The 19,732-nt window shown below is 33.1% G+C and overlaps 2 protein-coding genes across 3 annotated transcripts in view; both read right to left on the bottom strand.

Annotated features, from left to right (window-relative positions):
- Positions 1-1,605: 1,605 nt before the first annotated feature.
- On the bottom strand, positions 1,606-5,171 carry LOC111058340 (probable serine/threonine-protein kinase clkA). Its single transcript, XM_022345856.2, has 2 exons — positions 4,937-5,171; positions 1,606-4,324 (listed from the first exon to the last, which is right to left on the bottom strand). The coding sequence occupies exons 1-2, from the start codon at positions 4,971-4,973 to the stop codon at positions 1,653-1,655; spliced, it is 2,709 nt and encodes a 902-aa protein (XP_022201548.2). The 5' UTR covers positions 4,974-5,171; the 3' UTR covers positions 1,606-1,652.
- A 1,476-nt stretch (positions 5,172-6,647) lies between these two features.
- The window catches only part of LOC111058338, a 44,925-nt gene continuing 31,840 nt past the window's right edge, over positions 6,648-19,732 (bottom strand). For both annotated transcript variants that reach the window (XM_039423962.1, XM_039423961.1), the window contains exons 8-11: positions 19,362-19,536; positions 15,269-15,445; positions 14,428-14,565; positions 6,648-12,905 (exon numbers count right to left, since the gene is read on the bottom strand). In XM_039423962.1, the coding sequence (XP_039279896.1) occupies positions 12,627-12,905; positions 14,428-14,565; positions 15,269-15,445; positions 19,362-19,536 (769 nt within the window). In that variant the 3' untranslated portion in view covers positions 6,648-12,626. The remainder of the gene's footprint in view (positions 12,906-14,427; positions 14,566-15,268; positions 15,446-19,361; positions 19,537-19,732) is intronic.

Here is a 19,732-nt window from a genome sequence, read left to right as displayed (position 1 = left end):
GTGGGGATTCTGAGCTTACAGATTTACCACTCTTGTACCATATTTTTTATACTCTTACTCATTCCAAACCAAAAAACACTCCAGTATAGCATTTTAGTCTATTTTTTTCTCTCTCACTTCATCGTAAGACTAAGCTGAGAAGGTGAGAGTTCAAGCATCAAAAGTAATTTAATTATATCCAATAAAAGCTTGGATTGATAAAAATTTCAAAATATTTGGTTGATAGAAAATAGTCTTTTTCAGTCTTATCTTTCAACATTTTACTGTTTCAAAAATATGGTTTTTATTTTATTCAACTTACAGTAAATCAAATCTGTATCATGATCATTTATTGTACTACGATCTCAGTGAATATAGAATAATCTGAAAAATTATACTACATGGTGCATTGTCTAAAATTATTTCAGAATGCGTTTCGAGAGTTTTAAAGGATATTCTGCACAATTTAAACGCCTTGACAAAATGAGAACAACTCACATGTCAGTTCTCCGGCATAATTACTACGTTGTACAATCACTCTTCTCAAGAAAAGTCCAAAATTCGTATGTGGATCGTCAAGTCTGGCAATATAATGCTTGTCCACAATGTAAGAATGTCAAAATTGTACAGTGAGTATTATACCCAGATTTCGCAGACTTTCGTCAGTAGCCTGAGGTGGAACAGTGGCCGCAAATTTCGCAGTTTTTTAGCTGCGGTGGGTTTTTTCGGTGTGTTTGCTGGAGAACTGAATGATAAATGAATGTTGATTTGGAGTGAAGATGTCTTAATGAGCATGCCAGGGGAAATCACTGCGAGACGTCAACCAAAGATATCAAGACAGTGGTTGCGCGCGTCTTGTAGAAGAGAGAAAACAAGAAATGAGAGCCAAATAGAAAAAGAACAACAAAGAATAGATGGATGCATTGCGACAGGACAATATCTGCTGACGGGTGGCTGGGAAGCCACTGGCATTTAGGCACTAAAGGAATTTTTTAGCAGTTTCTTTTCAATCCTTATCTTTTCCTCAAATCTCAAATCTAAACTATAGTCAACCGCACGAAAATAGTCCGATGGGAATTGGAACTGAAGTGCATTGTTGCCAAATTGAGAGGTGATCAATGTTGTCCACAGCTGACTATAAATAAGTATTAATCAAAATTTCTATGATACACCTGACAAATTGGCAACGTCTAAGGGTGCGGGGGTTGAGGCGGTACTCAGTCGCTCCGAATTCCATCACACTATTTCCGTGCGGTTGACGAAAACAGAAGAAAATTCAATTTAACTAGACGAATCTGTGATGAAACATGTAAAATTTCATAAGATGACAGAGGTACTGTGGAGAGGAAGTTCGAAAGAATATCGAATTCTATTCTTCTAGTTTGTAAAGAATATGATTTCTTTCTGAGCAGTGACGTTCCTTGTTTTTCACTTGTTACTCATTTCCTACAGTTTTCGAATGTCTTTTAAAAATTCAATAACTTCTGCAAAGCTTCATAATTAATATTTTTATAGAAATAGGATATGAAATTAGTAAAATATAAAATTAAATCAATTATATTCGAGATTTGAGTTTACACTGAATTTCAATAAATTTCAAAATCCAATTAAAAAGAACGAATAGAATTTTTTTACAAATTCATTTTTATTTCCAATTAAATTATGATCTTCTATTAACCAATCAATTTGATTACTCTAGCCCCTTGTCCACTCTCTTCTTCATTCTCTTCGTCTTGCAGAAGTTGGGTGCCTTGATTCTTCTTATTCCTAAGTATATGCTCAATAGTGTCACGAAGGATTGTATCATTTGTGATGGTGAGATTCGATGACAAGGGATTATGTGAGAGAGTGTCTTTCGCCACCATATTAGGTGCATCAACTGAAGCTATAAAGCTCCCTGTAATACTCGAACCCATGTATATTTTCCTACTATTTTCAAGAGCACATTTTATTGCATTCACTCCCTTTGCTGGGACCAAAAAGTACAAACCTTCTGTAAACGAATCATCAACCTGACAACCCGAATTCTCAGTCAGCTTATTTGAGTAAATATCACTCAAGCCTGGAGAAGACCTCTGATCAGACTGTTGCTGTGTCGTCCTGGAGAAAATGTCGTCCTGTCGTCCTGATTCTGTAGATGTATTCAAATCTGAAAGGTCATATGGTTTTGTATCTTCTTGTACATTGGATTCTTGAGAAGTCGTTGGTTGGGAGGTAGGGGAAAACTTATCAAAATCTTGAAGGTTTGTGGAAGAATTCATATCAAATTCTGGAGAATTAGGTGATGTAGTAGAAACCACCCCGTCAGCAACCTGAGAATCTGTTGATGAAATCGAGATTACTTCCATGCCATCATTTGGTGAAATAGATCCAACAGAGGGTGATGTAGGCCTACTCTCTGCTTGAGTACAAGTTTCAATAGTGCTCAGTTCCCACGGATAATAGCAAGTTGTATCAACTCGGTCACCTTTTTTATCGCTATTCACTATCATCTGCTTGAAATTATTCAACAGTACATTTTTCATTCGTTGCAGCTCTTTACTCCGCAAAATAACATAAGACTCATCGGATTCATTTATTTTGTTGAAATCATTATTATTTTTCAACAGGTGCTCCATATAAGATCCTTCAACATTGATTTTTGGGTTGTCTCTGTTATCAACAAGGACACCTTTCGGTATAGAATAATAATTCGATTTTTCACTTAGAGTGTTCGGAAAATTTCTCAGCAGTTCACTTTTTCTATCAGATTGCAGTGTATTATTAGATTTCTCCTTAACTAGTGGAGTCAAGTTTTTCAAGATCAGATTTGGCTTAGAATTAATACTAATCGCAATTGATTTGTTGTTTGTTCCATCAGTATTTCTTTCACTGGAGTTTGTCTTGGCCAAATATGATGTTCTATTCAATTTGACAGAGAAAATATTGTTAACAGGATGAAGAGTCGTTTTATTAGCTATAGAATTATTGTTGATGGTCGGAGAAATATTACCATTATCAAATTTTGATCGGCTAACTTCTTTTTTGAGATCAATGGTTCCTTTTGTATTATCACTACTTTTTATATTTTTTCCATTTGTTAAAGATCTGCGTTTATTTTTCCCAGGAACAAAATCGTTATTAGAAGGGACATAATTTTTTATCAGTAGATCTCTTAAATCGTTCAATGAATCTAAGCTGAGTATGCTTTCCTTTCCTATATCAATCACCTTCTTTTGACCATCTCGTGATTCTCTAGATTTTGATATTAATTTTCGTTTTCTGAATTTAGAATTTGTCTCAAACTCTTCATTTAGGCCAATTGCTCTCTCATTTTCACTATTATAGGGCGACGCCAAATTCGATCTATCATCAAACTGTGCTTCATAATCAGCATTATCAACCAATCCAGCTCTCAGTCCAGCATTATGCAGCTGCAATATATTATACTTATGATATTTATCATTATCTGAATCATCTACAAGTTTAGATTTCGTTTTTGCAAGATTTTCAGGAGGTGAAAAAATCCAGTCTGGAGGATTCTCATTACCATGAGTATCAGGTAGCACCAAGTTTATTCCTCCACTTTTTGCTAAATTTTCACCTGAGGAGAAAACCCAATCGGGTGGAGGATTCTTACTGTCCAGCTCAACAATTCGACTTGTACTCAAATCAATTTTGTCTTTCATGGAAATTTCGCTTATTGAATTTGCTTGATCTGGTGATCTCATTGAATCTAGTAGACTATGAGATGGAAGATAGTAGTTGGCAGCATTATTATTGTTGTTTTCTCTGGCCTCATTGAAATAAGATGAACCTCTATTTGAATCTAATATAACTGCATCCTCGTCTTTATTGAATGAGTTTGATGACGTTCCAATAGGATTTTGTGATAGACCTACTATATTACCAGAAGGTGCACTGGATGGAATTTTATTTAACATATCAACAAATGTTTGAAATGTACCGGTACTATCAGTATTACAATTGTTTGAATAGTTTTCTTCCGTATTGTTGATATTTTTTGAAGGGGAGACTTCCGAGGATTCAATTTCCAATAGATCAGAGCTTCGTTTTGCAACGAAGGATGTTGGATGTTTGACGTTTGGATATTGTAGTGAAAGACGATTTTTTACAATTGTTTCTCCACACACTTTTGATTTTAATGCTGGTTGTGCTACATTATCAGTCAAATCATACTTATCAAGCTTCTTCAATTGATAAGGTGCTTCTAGTTTTATGTTTTTGCGCATCTTTGAATTTGGTTGGGAAAAGGAGGATGAGGAAATAATTCTATCATGACTGAGATGATCATCAACATTTCCAGTTCCAAGAATAATATTGGTATAATGTAGAAAAATTATCACTGGAAAAATAAGAAGATGTTATGGCATAAGATTAATTTTGCACAGTGGGTCAATCAGAAAATTCTAGGTAGGTTACCTACTTATATTCAGAGTAGAATCTAGGAGTCTTTACCTAATAATTTGAAGAGATGAAAAATCATGAGAAATAAAAGTTTTGAACAACTTTAATCGCTTTTTACTATTCATGCTCGGAAATTAATTTCTTTAGTTTAAAATGCAGCTGAAAAATTAATATTAAACGATATTTCCAATCTGTTTTGTGAATATTCTAATAGTCTGAATAGAATGAAAAAACGCTTACAATTGATTAATGACAATGAGCTAAATACTGAAAAATATACACAAGTGAATGATTATTTTTAAATTATGTAGAATGAAGATAGGCTTATTATAAAGATGATTTATTCATCTATGAAGGATAAAAAGTTTTTGAATAGAATATATTTAATATTATACTAAGAGCTCAGTATATTCTACGCTACAAACTGATTATCAAAGACATAAGTTTATGCAAGAAATTTAGTAGAAGTATTCAATACACAAACGAATCAACATAACCCTAAGCCATCAACAACTCCAAAAAGTAATAACAAAATGTTTTATCAAGTTACCGATAATAATGTGCAGTTTGTGAATTTCTATCAACATTTTATGAATACACGTATCATGACAATCAATTGGTGCTCAATAATTATTGTAATATAATTATTGACACTTTGATATAACATTCGTTTAAAATTTTGTTTTTCTATTCAGTCTTTGAAAAGTCATAAAAAAGACATCACTGTCAATTTTTTAATCTTCATAATATTCTAGCAGCTGATTATAATTGATGCTATCCTTGGAATCATACTTCAAAAATCTGACTTTCCTTGCCGTTATGAAAATTGATCAACTGACGCTAGTGTTCCCGCGCATCTCAAATCCACTTTTCTAAGATCTGAGCCAGCTGGTGACAGGACAATAACGCTGGAGACACACGAAGTCTGCTATCTCTTCATGGTGAATGATTTAATAGAAAATCAACAGTTGCCAACAGTTTGCAATTGAATAATCTTATTTTCTCTAATTTCGAGCTTATTTTCAATTTTAGGTGAAAATGTTACTGAACATTAATTGTAGAGATTTTCATGCTCAATCTTTTCCAATTGAAATTTTTTGTTTAAATTGTATCTGAAGCCTGATAATTGAGAATCTAAAATCAAACTTTGCATAGATGGTGCAGTGCTCCTGAAATTTTCACAGATATGGGACTTGAAGCAGTTGATAGAGCTTATCAATGAGTTTTCTAGGTATGAATTTGATCAAAATCGTTGGAGCCGTTTTCGAGAAAATCGCGAAAAACACTGTTTTTGACAACATTTTCGCCATTTTAGCCGCCATCTTGAATTGCATTTGATCGAAATTGTTCGTGTCAGATCCTTATAGTGTAAGGACCATAAGTTCCAAATTTCAAGTCATTCCGTTAATTGGGAGATGAGATATCGTGTACACAGACGCACATACACTCATACACACACACACATACAGACCAATACCCAAAAACAACTTTTTTGGACTCAGGGGACCTTGAAACGTATAGAAATTGGGGTACCTTAATTTTTTTCGGAAAGCAATACTTTCCTTACCTATGGTAATAGGGCAAGGAAAGTAAAATGTGAGCTTTGAAGATTTAATTTGACAAGAATTAGATCAAAGTCAGCACTAAATATTTTTTTTTGTTTCTTAGTGTAAATAAAATAAAGTAAAGAACATTGTAGACTTAGGTAACTCAAAATAATTTGAATTTATATTTCTAAAGTATTTGTCTTTCAAATCACGAAGAATCAGCTGGCTGGGTGGGACATGTCTGGAGAATGGAGCAGAACTGACCTCAGAGATAACCAAGGTACCTAGAATACCTGTATTTTATGTACATTGGAGATAACTGCTTGAGGGTGAAATTTTCAGCGTGAGAAAAAGAGAGAGAACAAGGAGAAGGTGGCTGCAGGGTGTGGAGAGTGATCTCCTGATCTGAATAGGATGGGGATTCGTGGATGGAGAAGGATGATGAACGAGTGGAGGCGTGTGACGGAGGAAGCCAAAGCCCACACAGTTAAAATTTAACCAGCTTTTGTGCAACCGGTCCGGAATCCTGTAAATTTTTCATTTGAATAAAATTAAGTAGACCTACAGATATTGTAGGTACTCCTCCGGTACACCAAGATATAATTAAATAATTGAAGATATACCGAAATAAAAAAACTTATTGAGATAATATTTTACAGAATAATTTTTAGTTGTGTTCAAAGCAGGTTTGGAATATAATTAAAGAGATTTGAGAACGCTTTAAGAAAATTGTTTACTACAAAATAATAAATTAGAAGTGCTGAAAATATTACAAACTCACAAGTCTTGTTACACAATCATTAAATAAATTAATCAAGCACACATGGGTTATAACAATCTTTTAAAAATGGTTCCTCATCACACCCAAGGATTTTAATATCATATATATGATTAACCAAAACATACTAAATTCGATAAAAAAGTAGCATAAACAATATCATTTGCAAGTTAGTGAGGTAAGGCCCGTTATAACAGCGTAACATATTGGGATAATTTTCTCTAAAATGAGTAAAATGTTTAGACTATAAATTAATAATCTTTACTCGTAGGAAAACTCTAGGTTTCTCTACAAAAGCACTACCGTACGTATATTTATCAATCACGAGCGATGAGTGTGAACTAGTGTAGTGGAGTAACAATTTACTAAAGCGATTTATCGCAATATATGTCACAGTTTGAACGGGCCTCTGATCTTACAATAATTAATTAACAACCTCATTAAAAAATTCATCAGTATTAGAAACTCTTACCAAGAATAAAATTAGAATTCTCTGTTAGATAATTTACAAATTTCATGATTATTATGTTTGATTGAAAATACACAATGAATAAAATAGCAGACTCAACATTAGAACACATATCAATGATTTCCAAAGGATAGGTCATTGAGCATCTCAATTCGTTTTTTGCCGTCATCTAAGAGGATTAAGTTTTACAAATAAGGAAAGAAATCCATGGGACTTAGAAGTGGATAGTTGTGTTTTATTTTTAAAAATGTGGAATGATAATATTAGCGAGGGTATTTACTATTTCTGGAATAGTAGAGCAAAAGAAAATGAGATCACTGAAGCTTACGAAAAGTCTATGGGAACTGCTTTAAGAATAATGAATCAGTATTTTCAATCTGTTAGATAAAAATAATATAATTTCCAAACATTTTATAAATGCATAAACTTTTTAAAGTTTTAGATGACTTTGTATTTATTGCACTACAATGAGGAGCGTAAATTAGTAAATTAAACAGTTTGTAAAGTTTGTATTGGATTTATCAAGTTTATAAACTCAATTCAAAGATTATGGATGATTACACATATTAATCTTGACGTATTATCATTAATTTGATTAACTTGATTAATGATGGTGATTCGAGTGAGTTCATCATTATTCAAATTCTATTGAACTAATTTTTTCCCACCAACGTTCTGTATGCAAATATATTCAGTTTTATTAGTAGCTTACAATGCGAAGGCAATTTCATTTGCAATAATTGGTAAATGATTTTAATAAACAATATCACTGATTAAATTATCAAAACTTTTTGTTTCTGAGTAGGCACCAATAACAAACATATAATATGAGAAATTTTAATAAGTGTGTCCAGTTTTTGGTATTGAAAAACATTTAGTACCATAAAGAAGACTAAGAAAATTTTATTGAATGAGCACCATAACATATCTGAATGGCAACACTTATTGATAAGCATATTCTTATTTGTTAACTCAACAATATGCACGAAAGAGTAAGTAAATGTGAAAGTTATTTCATTAAAAAATTCATCTTTTCAACTGAGTATCCTACCTATTTATATTATATTGAATACCTAGATGGATCTAGCTAACACTTATAAATGAATTGAAAACACAACGGAAGTAGAACCAAGGTCACTTTAATAGTGATAGATGTGATAGATAATTCCAGGTTAACTAAAAATTAGGAACTCAATGGTATTGCAGTTGATATTAACAAACGGTGTCGTTCTTGAAATAACTAAAAAGTTACATATTATTATGCATGATGACGGAATGATACAAATTCTATGATTATTAAAGCTGAGATGGTTTGAAAACACATAACAATTTCAATTTAAGACTGAGAGTCTATTTCTCAAAACAATAATATTGATGAGAAACATATAAGAGGCACTTTCAGTCTTATCATTAAAAACTGAAAAAGTACTATCCATGAACTGACAAAATTTTATTGAAAAAATAAGTAGTCTATTATCACAATGGCTAAAGCCGCAGAGCTTCAAAAATCAAAATCAATCTAGTGATTTATTCAACAAAACCAGCTTATTGAAAACAAAACAATGATAAACTGCGCTATAACAATAAATATTGTGGAGTATCTTTGGCTTCTCAAAATATTGACTGAATAACTTATTAAAATTCATGAATGATTTTGACTTGAATACATTTCTATACTACAGTTCACAACTGCAATAGAAAAAAACAAAAAACTGTCAAGATATTGTGATATAATTCGATACCGTGTCTTGGGGATAAATTATAGAGTAGACCCATTATAAAAATATTTCAAATAACAAAAAATAATGAACTCTTAGTAGGAGTTGAAATCAGGGTATCGAAGAATACTATCATAGGCAACAAAATTTCAATTAAGTCTGAAATTTAAGACTGAGAGGCAGTAGACCTCGCTACTTGATAAATTTGAATTAGTTTTAGCACTTTGAGTGATGTGATTGGTTCAAGAAATACCTGCTCACTGTCAAACAGTTCTAGAAACTTGAGTAGTTATTACAGATATATTCGAGTGGATATTAAAGCCTATTATCATTCTAAGAAGTAAGCCTTCTACTAACTTTCTTCCTCTATGAAATTTATATTTTGTAAGCTTTCTGTCCTTGAATTGAATCTGAACAATTTGTTTCTCATTTTGTATGCTGTGAGAGTACAATATCTTCCATCAAGAAAAAGGGTTGCTAGTTTTTCAAAATACATGTGATAAGAATTGAATACACAAGATTTACAATCATTTCAGGCTTCAGTCATTTTACTTGGTCTTTGGTCACGAGCTAATTCAAATCTCCTACCGGAATAATTTAGAAAATTGAGAGAATAAATCATTAGAGATAGCCTATTTGTAGTTTCAAACCGAACCATCCATCAAATTGTAATTAAAACGTTGTAAATCAGTCATGACGTTCATCATTCAATCATTATATTTGTTTGCTAGTTCAAAACACAAGTCTAAATAAAGAATATCTGTATAAAGTAGGCTGTTTGTATTTTACAATTTACAAAGAAAAATATACATTTTTTCAAGTATTGAACGACTATAAACAATCGTTATTTTGAAATCTATCAAATTTTAAAATAGTTATAATAATGACACCTTAGAGGTATTTTCAACTCTACATTTATATTAGCCTGATATTATCGCAGGATGGAAATACGGTAGATTCAAAAATTGAAATAGATTTTATGAAGTTATTTGAGCTGTTCAATCATTTCAATGTTTATTACTATGTCCTAAGTAGCGTCAACAAGCCTGTTCTTGTAATTTTGAATTTATGCATGGAAAATTAGCTTTTCTATTTCTACTTGCAGAACACCAGAAAAACAGCAGTTTCTCGGTGAATTTAAATACTTTTAATAAAATTTTTATAAATGATCCATGATTTCAGGTGTACTAGGAAACTCGCAGAGAAGTATATCAATTTGTAACAAGCAGGTAACCCTTGCTTTGAACTGGGAAAATTTGGTGTTTTGAAATGCTTTATTTGCAAATAATTTATTATTTTGTTCAAAATTACGTGGATAATCTCTATAAGAGTTAAAAATTTCCAGCAAAAAAGTGAGTTTGATAGGTCTTAAACCCGCAACCTATTGATTCACGAACCGTGCTCGCTACTAAGCTACGGAGTAAGGCCTGTTTGGGCTTTCATAGGCCTAATTACGTTAACTTTTAGTCACAAATTTAATAAATTTGTTTTAATCATTAAATAATAATTAATTGATTAATTCTAAGTCATTTGTGTTTTTCCTATCCCGTACGTGTGTAAGACGATTCATTACGTTATTATTATAGATTAGACTAATTACCGACAACGTTAATGTGGATGTGAATGTTCATCGAATAACTTAATAAAAAATGTATGATTACTCAGAGCTTATGTGATTTCTACTATTAAAATTAGTTACTACCTTATTAAGCCTACGAGATTCTTGGGATTGCTCGTAGGTTACGCATTGAAATAACACTTGAAGATAAACTTGAATTTTAAAAAACTTTTGAAGTGAAAATGCACTTACTTTTTGTATAGTGACGATCGTTTCGACCTGTTGTTGGTCATCATCAGACTGTGGGAATTCAACTCGAGTTGAATTCAGACTGAGTTGAATTCCCACAGTCTGATGATGACCAACAACAGGTCGAAACGATCGTCACTATACAAAAAGTAAGTGCATTTTCACTTCAAAAGTTTTTTAAAATTCAAGTTTAATTTTAACAGTGAAAAAGTATGGATATACAACAGAGTAATCACTTGAAGATAAATTAACTAATTTTATTTCCTCATATGTGGTAAATTGATAGCATCTTTTGATTGCAACAAAAATATTAGTGGATGGGGGAACTTACTCCCCGAGTTTCATTAACCAGTAATCTCATTCGATTATACATTAGTTTTAAAATAATCAACATTTTCAAAACGCTAACTTAAAATGATTAATATTTTTAAAATGATTCTTACTATTGACTCAGTTAAATTGTGATGTGGTTAGGACTGGTTCATATCTTCTAAAATTATCAACAAAAATAAATAATACATTTTTATAATATTAACAAGAAGTAATGTAGTAGTAAACAGTTTATAATGAGCAAACCGCAATATTAGTTTCTAGTTTTATCGAATAACTGCAAAGTATTCACTTATAAAAAATATATGAGCTTCAAATTTGTAAAATACTCATCTTTCAAAGTCAGCACTTTCCAACAGTTGATTATAAATATAAAATACACAGATTTTCACTCATTCAACAAATAAATAGAATCATTGTATTTATGACTATATAATTATTTATAAATACTGATCAAGGCTATGCAAAGAATATAGTAAATCGCTTTTTGTTTTAAATCATTAGAATCAAAACTCAAGAATTTATAAAGTATATTCTGACTGCACCAATAATGTCACGTATCTACTGACACTATTAAAGAACACACACTTTTTAAAATAAACTATGTTTTTGTGATTAAAACTTTTTATAAATCTGAAATTATATCTTCAAAAATATTAAATTTGAAAACAAAAACTCAAGAAAATATGAATATGAACAAAAACATCGTTTAGCTACTACTGTATTATATCTAATTTACGATCAGCAATGCAGTTAAGAGTCATTTTAAAGTCGCTATGTAGCTTTTCAAACAGCTCTATTACGCGAATATCTTTGCAAAACCTCACTATGTATTTTTATTGAATCAGATTCAACTTTTCATTTTTTCGTGGGTGTTTTAGAAAGGTGACTGTAGTCAGAAAGATCAAGGAATTATGTTGTGACTTTATCAAGTTCAGTTAATTAAGTTATGATAACACGGTAATAACATTGTGCGTTTACATTACTTAGAAGCTTCTTAATTACTCCAAAAAACCTATGGATAATCCATATGGATTGCTTCCCTTTGTAATTAGGAACAAAGAATTATTGTTTTAAATTGGCAATTTCGCTGAACAAATTAATGACAGAGGCTTCAATTACAAAGTCAAAAAACTATAAAGCCTTCTATAGCCCTGCTTTCCCATGCATCTCAGTTCTGCTGGACAGAAAAATAATACCATTGAATCGTAGGCCTATGGGAGTGTTCACACATGAACAGAATAAAAATGAGTAAACACTCCTATAAGAAACAATGCTACTCCTTTACCAGCACAGCAGAGCAGGAATTCATTCCAAATCAGGTATTTTTAGTAACTCAGCCAGTTTGTTGATAACTCACAAATGTTTCTTCATTTATATTTTTCATCTAATTTTGTATAAATTGTATTTTTATAATACTCCATTACTGATTTCAATGATAATTATATGGTGTCACACAACTATGTAAGGCAAATTTTATAGCTTCATAGCAAGGCAAATTTTACAACTTGATAACAACAAAATTCCTGGATTCTATTCAGACAAACGGCTACACTGGTTAACAATAGGAAATTTTCGGATGTTTCCAACACTAGCAAGAGTTATTGTTGGCTGCGGCAAACACCTGGTCCTGATTGGCTGCTGCGTTCATGCTTTTCTTCATGGCCAATCGCCGCTCCTGTAGCATCTTCCGTCTCGCTTCATCCTTCGCCTTGGAATTGCCAGCGCCTGCGCCGTTACTCGTTCCGTTACAATTATTAGTCTTTGAATCTTTGCCGTTGGCAATACTGTTGGTAGGTTGTTGCTGCTTTCTTGGACCCGTTTTGGAAACTATTGGCTCCGATGATTTTTTGCTAGGAGATTCTTCGATCTGTAAATGAAGAGTACGAGTGTCAAATAATTGTAAAATTTCGACACAAATCCTGCTATCTAAATGAATATCTGTTGTGTTGCACATAAAAGAATATCACATCCTATAAAAAAATAGCACTGCTGTGTTGCACAGAAAAGAATATCACATCCTATGAGAATAGCACATCCTATTATCACAGAAAAGAAAACCACTGGTTGTTATGGGTGTGTTCATACTTCGAAAGAAAGACAATGTCTGAGCCCTGCAATTATAAAAAACAATTCATTTAAACCAATAGAAAATTTTCAATAACTATAAAAACCAATGGCATACTTTATCTGTTCCAAAATAGTCTTCTTCTGGTGGACAGAAAGATAATACCATTGGTTGTTATGAGAGTAATCATAATAATACTTTCACTCTGCCGAAGTATGAACACTTCCATAAGAACAAATAGTATTCATCTACTACAACTGCCCTACAAAGCAGAAATTCATTGGAAAGCAGTGCTTGAGTGTTGAAAACTTGACCAATTTCCACAATAATAAATTGATTGTTATCAATCAATGATGATTAAAGAATAGTTCAACGGGGATTCAACCTATAAAATTCAATAAATTAATTCTTGTTTTCAAGGTAATTTGAAAACAATATTCAATTATAAGCTGATTAAAAGTAATATTTTTCAATCTTTCTAATTTATATTATTTATAATTATTATAGAAATGAATCTTTTTCATATTTTGCTCTAATAATATTATAATATTAGAAATACAGACATACATATATACATTATTCTCTTTCTAACATCGTGTCGTTGCATGAAGTAATTGTACTGTATATAATGAGTTTTATCTTAAACAACATAGCACAGCATTTTGTCAAAAATCTTATTGAGAACAATAGAATAATAAAACTATTCAATATAATGCTTTTAAGATGAAAATTCATGAATAGTAGATCAATAATAACTTTTCCAATCATAATATTGATATCAAGTAAATATGTGGAGCTTTCAGTACCAGAATAAGTTTTACAATTCACGTAATATTTAAGCTCGACTAATAAGTGAAGTTTTGAACTTTTATTGAGGTAGTAGTTCAAGAAACAGAGCCAGTAGTGACAAGAGTAGTTAACCTATTGCATTTCAGAGATCTTAATTCTTAAGCATTATTTTTTCTCAACTAAAAATCAAGCAGTAGAGATGTAGAGGAATATTTTTCACTGCTTAATCTGTAAATAATAATGATTAGCACTCTCTTTCTTCAGAGAATCAGTGACACGACTGGAATCGGATTTGAAATTATACAGTGTTGGATATAAAGATGGTGTCCTTAAATTTCAAACTATCGAGAAGACATGATAACATTGATTTTTTTCTCAAATTACAGAGTTTTTCAAAAAACAGACAAACATTCAAATTCTCTTAGAGATTTATTTTAGCGAGTGACAGACAAATTAGCGAGTCAACTTTAGCAGTTCATTAATTGGAAATTAATAGAATGTTGAAAACAATAAAAAACTTCAAATAAGTACCTACCATTTTCCAACCATTCGCTTTGAGCTTCTTGATTGAATCAAATTCTTTATGCATACTATCAACTTGAATTGTGACCATATCCCAGAAACCGGCCAGATCTTCGTCTGTTGTTTTGAAGTCATCATTTGGATCTTGTGACTGCAAAACAATATAGAAACAATAGTTCAGATGATTAACTATCATCTATTAATCAATTGACATCAGGCAATTCAATCAATCAATAAATAGATAAAAATGAACAATATTTCGTGAGATTTGTATTATTTTTTCCCTGTTGAAAATGTTGATTATCCAACATCGATATTGGAAAAGCAAAATGGTAGATCAAGAAAAAACTAATAAGAATAAAGTAATAAGAATATTTATCAATCATATTTGTTTTCATAAAGAATATTTATATTTAAAATATTATATTTAGAATATTAGACTAGATGCATCCCACTATAGAGTCTATAGTGGGATGCTACACTATCGTTTAAGGAAAATAATCCAAGTATGTAACGGACTTTTTTCACATATCATAAATGTTTTTTCATGTTTAATGAATACCTCTGAAATGGGTTACATGACAGAGAAAAATTTAATAAATAAAAATTGTATTTGGTCCAGTTGAGAAACGTGGTGATGGAGATATAACATTTTCTTGACATTCTAATTGGGTATAACGGAATATAGTGGTAATCTTGAAAATATTATAATCTAATAAAATTATTATTAATACTTAATTTTAAGCTAATATAAATTCACTCCGACCTATCAGCTTTACTTATGAAAAGCATCAACCCATTCCCATTCACAGTGAATCCCACTATAGCAAATACAGTAATGTAAGATGACTCACAATATTTTTATGACAAAGTCCCTCGAATTGCCTGAGCTTCTGGGCGTTGAGCAGCCGAGCTTTGCCAATGGCAGAACGCAGTCTTCCCTCCAGTTCCTCGGCAACAGGATTGCTGGCCAGCTCTGTCTCCACTTCACTCGCCAACCTCTCCAGCGCTGCCATGGCATCGTGTACCACCTGAACAGTGTCCGGAGAGATTAAAAATCAGGAAAAAATGAATCAACCATAGTTACGACATTTTTTGACAGTTAAGCTCATTATGCAGAATGATTTAGAATAAAAGGCCCGGTTTAAATATATTTATTTTCAGTTTTGGGGACATGGATTCAGAGTGCGTGGTAGCAGTCGGACAAATTGAATTATGTCCCATAGGATCATTGTAATCTTTTCGAACACATAACGCCCTTATTTGTGAACAGAAATTCACGTTTTATATGTTATTGGAAAAATAGTTTCAATAATTGCTTATTGCTTTTTTTTTAGTTCCAGAATAATTAAATAATTGAAGAAAAATGAACTACGAGGAACAAATGAGTTTCACTATTTTTATAGCCCTGTATATGGCAGGAAAAGGCTGAAAGTTTCAGTTAAACTTTTTTCCAGGTTCAATAGCAATGCTGTGAAAGTTTGATGCGGCTGCCGTGATTCATTCATCAGTTAAGAGCAATACAATATAGAGCTTCCACTCACTTCTACCGCCTAATGAAAAATGCGTAGTTTAAACCCGTTTTTTAACGATAGAAAGTAAAAGGGCCACTGAAATTCACCATGAGTTGTGTCGTGTGTATGGTGATGATGTTAATTCAAGGCAAATAGCTTGCCGTATGTTTCAATCCTCTGTTGAAAGAAGAATAACATTACACAACGAACAACGAACAAGTGGCCGTCCATTCACGTCACGTGGCCAAATAATGTCGAAGATGTCCGACCGAAGATACCGACCGTTGTTCTTACCTTATGCTTCACAAAATTTAGCATCTCTCCAAATGTTGAAATTAGCCACACTACACAACTTGCAGTGAATTTCAGTCGCAAATTTTGTCTTTCCCGTTAAAAAAGGACACTACGCATTTTTCATTTGGCGGTAGAAGTGAGTGGTAGCTCCATATTCTATGGCTCCTAACTGACGAATGAATAATTATCATTAAACAAAATTCCAATACAATGATGTAAATCACCCTGAAGACTTCTGCTACTGCAAATATTGACAACAGGGTGAACAGCTAGATGGAAATTCTATGAGCGCTACTATACAAAAATTATTTGTCAGCCCGGGAATCGAACCCAGTACCTCCTAATTGCCGGTCAGGAATGCTTACACGTACACCAAACTGTCAATCTCTGGATAGCAGAGTTTTTGTATAGTAGCGATCATCGAATTTCCATCTAGCTGTTGACCCTGTTGTCAATATTTGCAATAGCAGAAGTCTTCGGGGTGATTTACAGCATTTAATTGGAATTTCGTTCAATAATAATTATTATTATTCATTAATATTAGCATTTGAACAAATGCAACTTCCAATTTATTTCCATTTGTAGACTGACTGGCCGCTATGGCTTTCTAAAAAATAAGCGCTACTATTCAGAGATTGTCAGTTTGGTGTAAGGGTAAACATTCCTGACCGGCAATTAGGAGGTACTGGGTTCGATTCCCGGGCTGACAAATAATTTTTGTATAGTAGCGCTCATCGAATTTCCATCTAGCTGTTCACCCTGTTGTCAATATTTGCAGGAGCAGAAGTCTTCGGGGTGATTTACAGAATTTAATTGGAATTTCGTTTGATAATAATTATTCATTAATATTAGCATTTGAACGAATGCAACTTCCAATTTATTTCCGTCTGTGACGAACGAATCATGGCAGCCGCATGAAAAATCAACAGCACTACCACTAAATATGGAAGAGAGTTGCCTGAAAATATCAGTCTTTTCCTGTCATGTACAGATCTATAAAAAATAGTGTTTCTTAATTCTGGAACGAACTCGTACTTCAGTTTAAACGTATTCTGAATATTTTTGGAAGGAATAATTGAAATTTCAGAGAGCAATAGCCCTGCTACACTAAAAACTTCAATCAATGACATTTTTCAATAAGATCCTATGTAAACTGTCGTATATGTTCCAATACATGATTTGATTATTTTACATTGATCCTTTGGGACTGAACCGACTGCTACAGTGCACTACCGAAAATCGCATACATGATAATTATTCTTAGAAGACTGAAGTTAATGAGGATTAGTCAACATGTTCTCCATTGGCAACACAGACGACATCTACCAAGTTATCGAATTTATAATAAGCTGTGAGGCTCTAGATAATAGCTAGCATTTTCATTTACCAACAAAATCTTGTATTACTTTTTTGTAGAAATTATAAATTAGCTGGAATTTGTTGTTACTCGTCAATGTTGGTTGTGACAGTGTTTCGCAGTGTTGTGTCTTCTAAAGACTGACTGACTGATCTCTAGTACAAGGAATGAAATAATGTTTTGTGTGAGGAAGTAAACCTCATTTCAGTCCTTGACCTGTAGATCACTTTATCTATCTATGCAGTCGGTCTGGAGAAGCCATACAACATTGCAAAAAACTAATCACCACCAGAACATCAGTTAATAACTAGGATTTCCACTTGTTAAGTGTCTCAACTAAATAATTTCTACAGTACAGAAAATGAGCGAATTGTAATTATTTTATCACAATCCTTTTATACTGGGTCCGGCAGTCAAACCTGACGGTTTTTGATATTGGATAAATTAAAAAGCTGTTGAGATATATTTATATATTTTTTTTTATTGTAAAGAGGAGAATTGGAAATTACATTTAGTATTAAAAAAATTGAAAAATAGCTTACGGCGCAAAAATTACGTCATTTAAATGTTGACCACCATTTTCTGTACACTGTACGAGTCTCTTGGAAAAGTTCGTCATGACTCTCTCCAACGTTTGCCGCGGGATCTCACGAAGTTCTCGCCGAATATTCTCCTTCAGTTGATCCAAATTTCTTGGCTTGTCAACATACACTCTTCCCTTGAGATACCCCCACAGATAAAAGTCACAAGGGGACAAGTCGGGAGAACGTGCTGGCCATTCAATGTCACCCCTGAGCGAGATCAGCTTGCCTGGGAAAAATCCTCTGAGTTGAGCCATGGAGGCCCGCGAGGTATGGGCAGTAGCTCCGTCCTGCTGAAACCATACCCTCCTGAGAGGTATGCGGTGGCGACGTAACTCAGGAATGAGAAAGTCACGGATCATGGCAACATAACGCTCTGAGTTCACTGTCACTGTATGGCCACCCTCTTCAAAAAAATAAGGCCCTATAACTGTTGACCTACACACTGCAGCCCATACAGTTACTTTTTCACAGTGAAGAGGCCGCTGATGAAGTTCCCGTGGGTTATTTGGGGCCCAATAACGGAAATTTTGTTTATTAACACATCCATTAAGGTGGAAATGAGCTTCGTCTGAAGTCAAAACAATGATTCCAGGGTCTTCCTCAATCTTTCTTAACATGGTTTCAGCAAAATTCAACCTTCTACCAAAATCTCCTGCTTGTAACTCTTGAACAATAGCAATCTTGTAAGGGTGGAAGCTCAAGTCGTCATGAAGAATACGTCTCACAGACCGGTCGGAGATCCGAAGAGCTTGGGCGTGACGAATGGCAGAGCGACGAGGGCTCCGTTCAAAAGCATGTCGAACAGCCTCAACGTTAGCAGGAGTTCTTACCGTTCGAGGTGATCCTCCTCTCCTTCTTGTGGTTCCAAACGCAGTGTTCTGAAAGTTCCGAACTCACAGAAGAATTGTGTTTCGTGACGGGATCGCACCACGAGGGGGAATGTTAAACCGTATACGGAAACTCCTTTGCGTTAGAATCACAGAATCATTATTTCTAAAAAACGTCTCGACTACAAACGCACGATGTTCAGCGGTCCAACGCTCCATTGTTACTGAACTAATGAACTTCCACTCGAGGTGAACAAGATGGCGCCCATCCCCACCCGCCCAGTCACCCCCACCACCACCTATCCCCACTTAAAAACCGTCAGGTTTGACTGCCGGACCCAGTACAATAAATAATACAAAAAATATCTCACCTTGAGAAAATACCTGCCATCCTTTTCTTCCAACTCTATTCTGCCGTTTTTCTCTGCAGGTTGTGTCCGTCCATTCTTAGTTTCTAATTTGGGGGCATCAGCCTCAATGGTGATTGGTATCTTGTACTCTTTTGGAGCTGCAACTTGTGCATCCGGCTCGTCTTTACTGGAATTCCTGAGAAAAAATTGAATTTTTTTATATTATTTATAAAATAGAATTATAGTACCCTTTAAAATTAATAAAATAATAAAACAAGAATACAAATTTTTTTATTATTTTATTAATTTCAAAGGGTACTATAATTCTATTTTTAAATACAAGAAAGTAGCCCTGAATTCATATGTTTTTATATTAATATACTTTACTTATT

This window comes from Nilaparvata lugens, chromosome 3, assembly GCF_014356525.2.
Source record: "Nilaparvata lugens isolate BPH chromosome 3, ASM1435652v1, whole genome shotgun sequence".
Taxonomy (NCBI): domain Eukaryota; kingdom Metazoa; phylum Arthropoda; class Insecta; order Hemiptera; family Delphacidae; genus Nilaparvata; species Nilaparvata lugens.
Note: the sequence above shows the minus strand (reverse complement) of the source record. Positions and strands in the feature narration are given on the sequence as shown.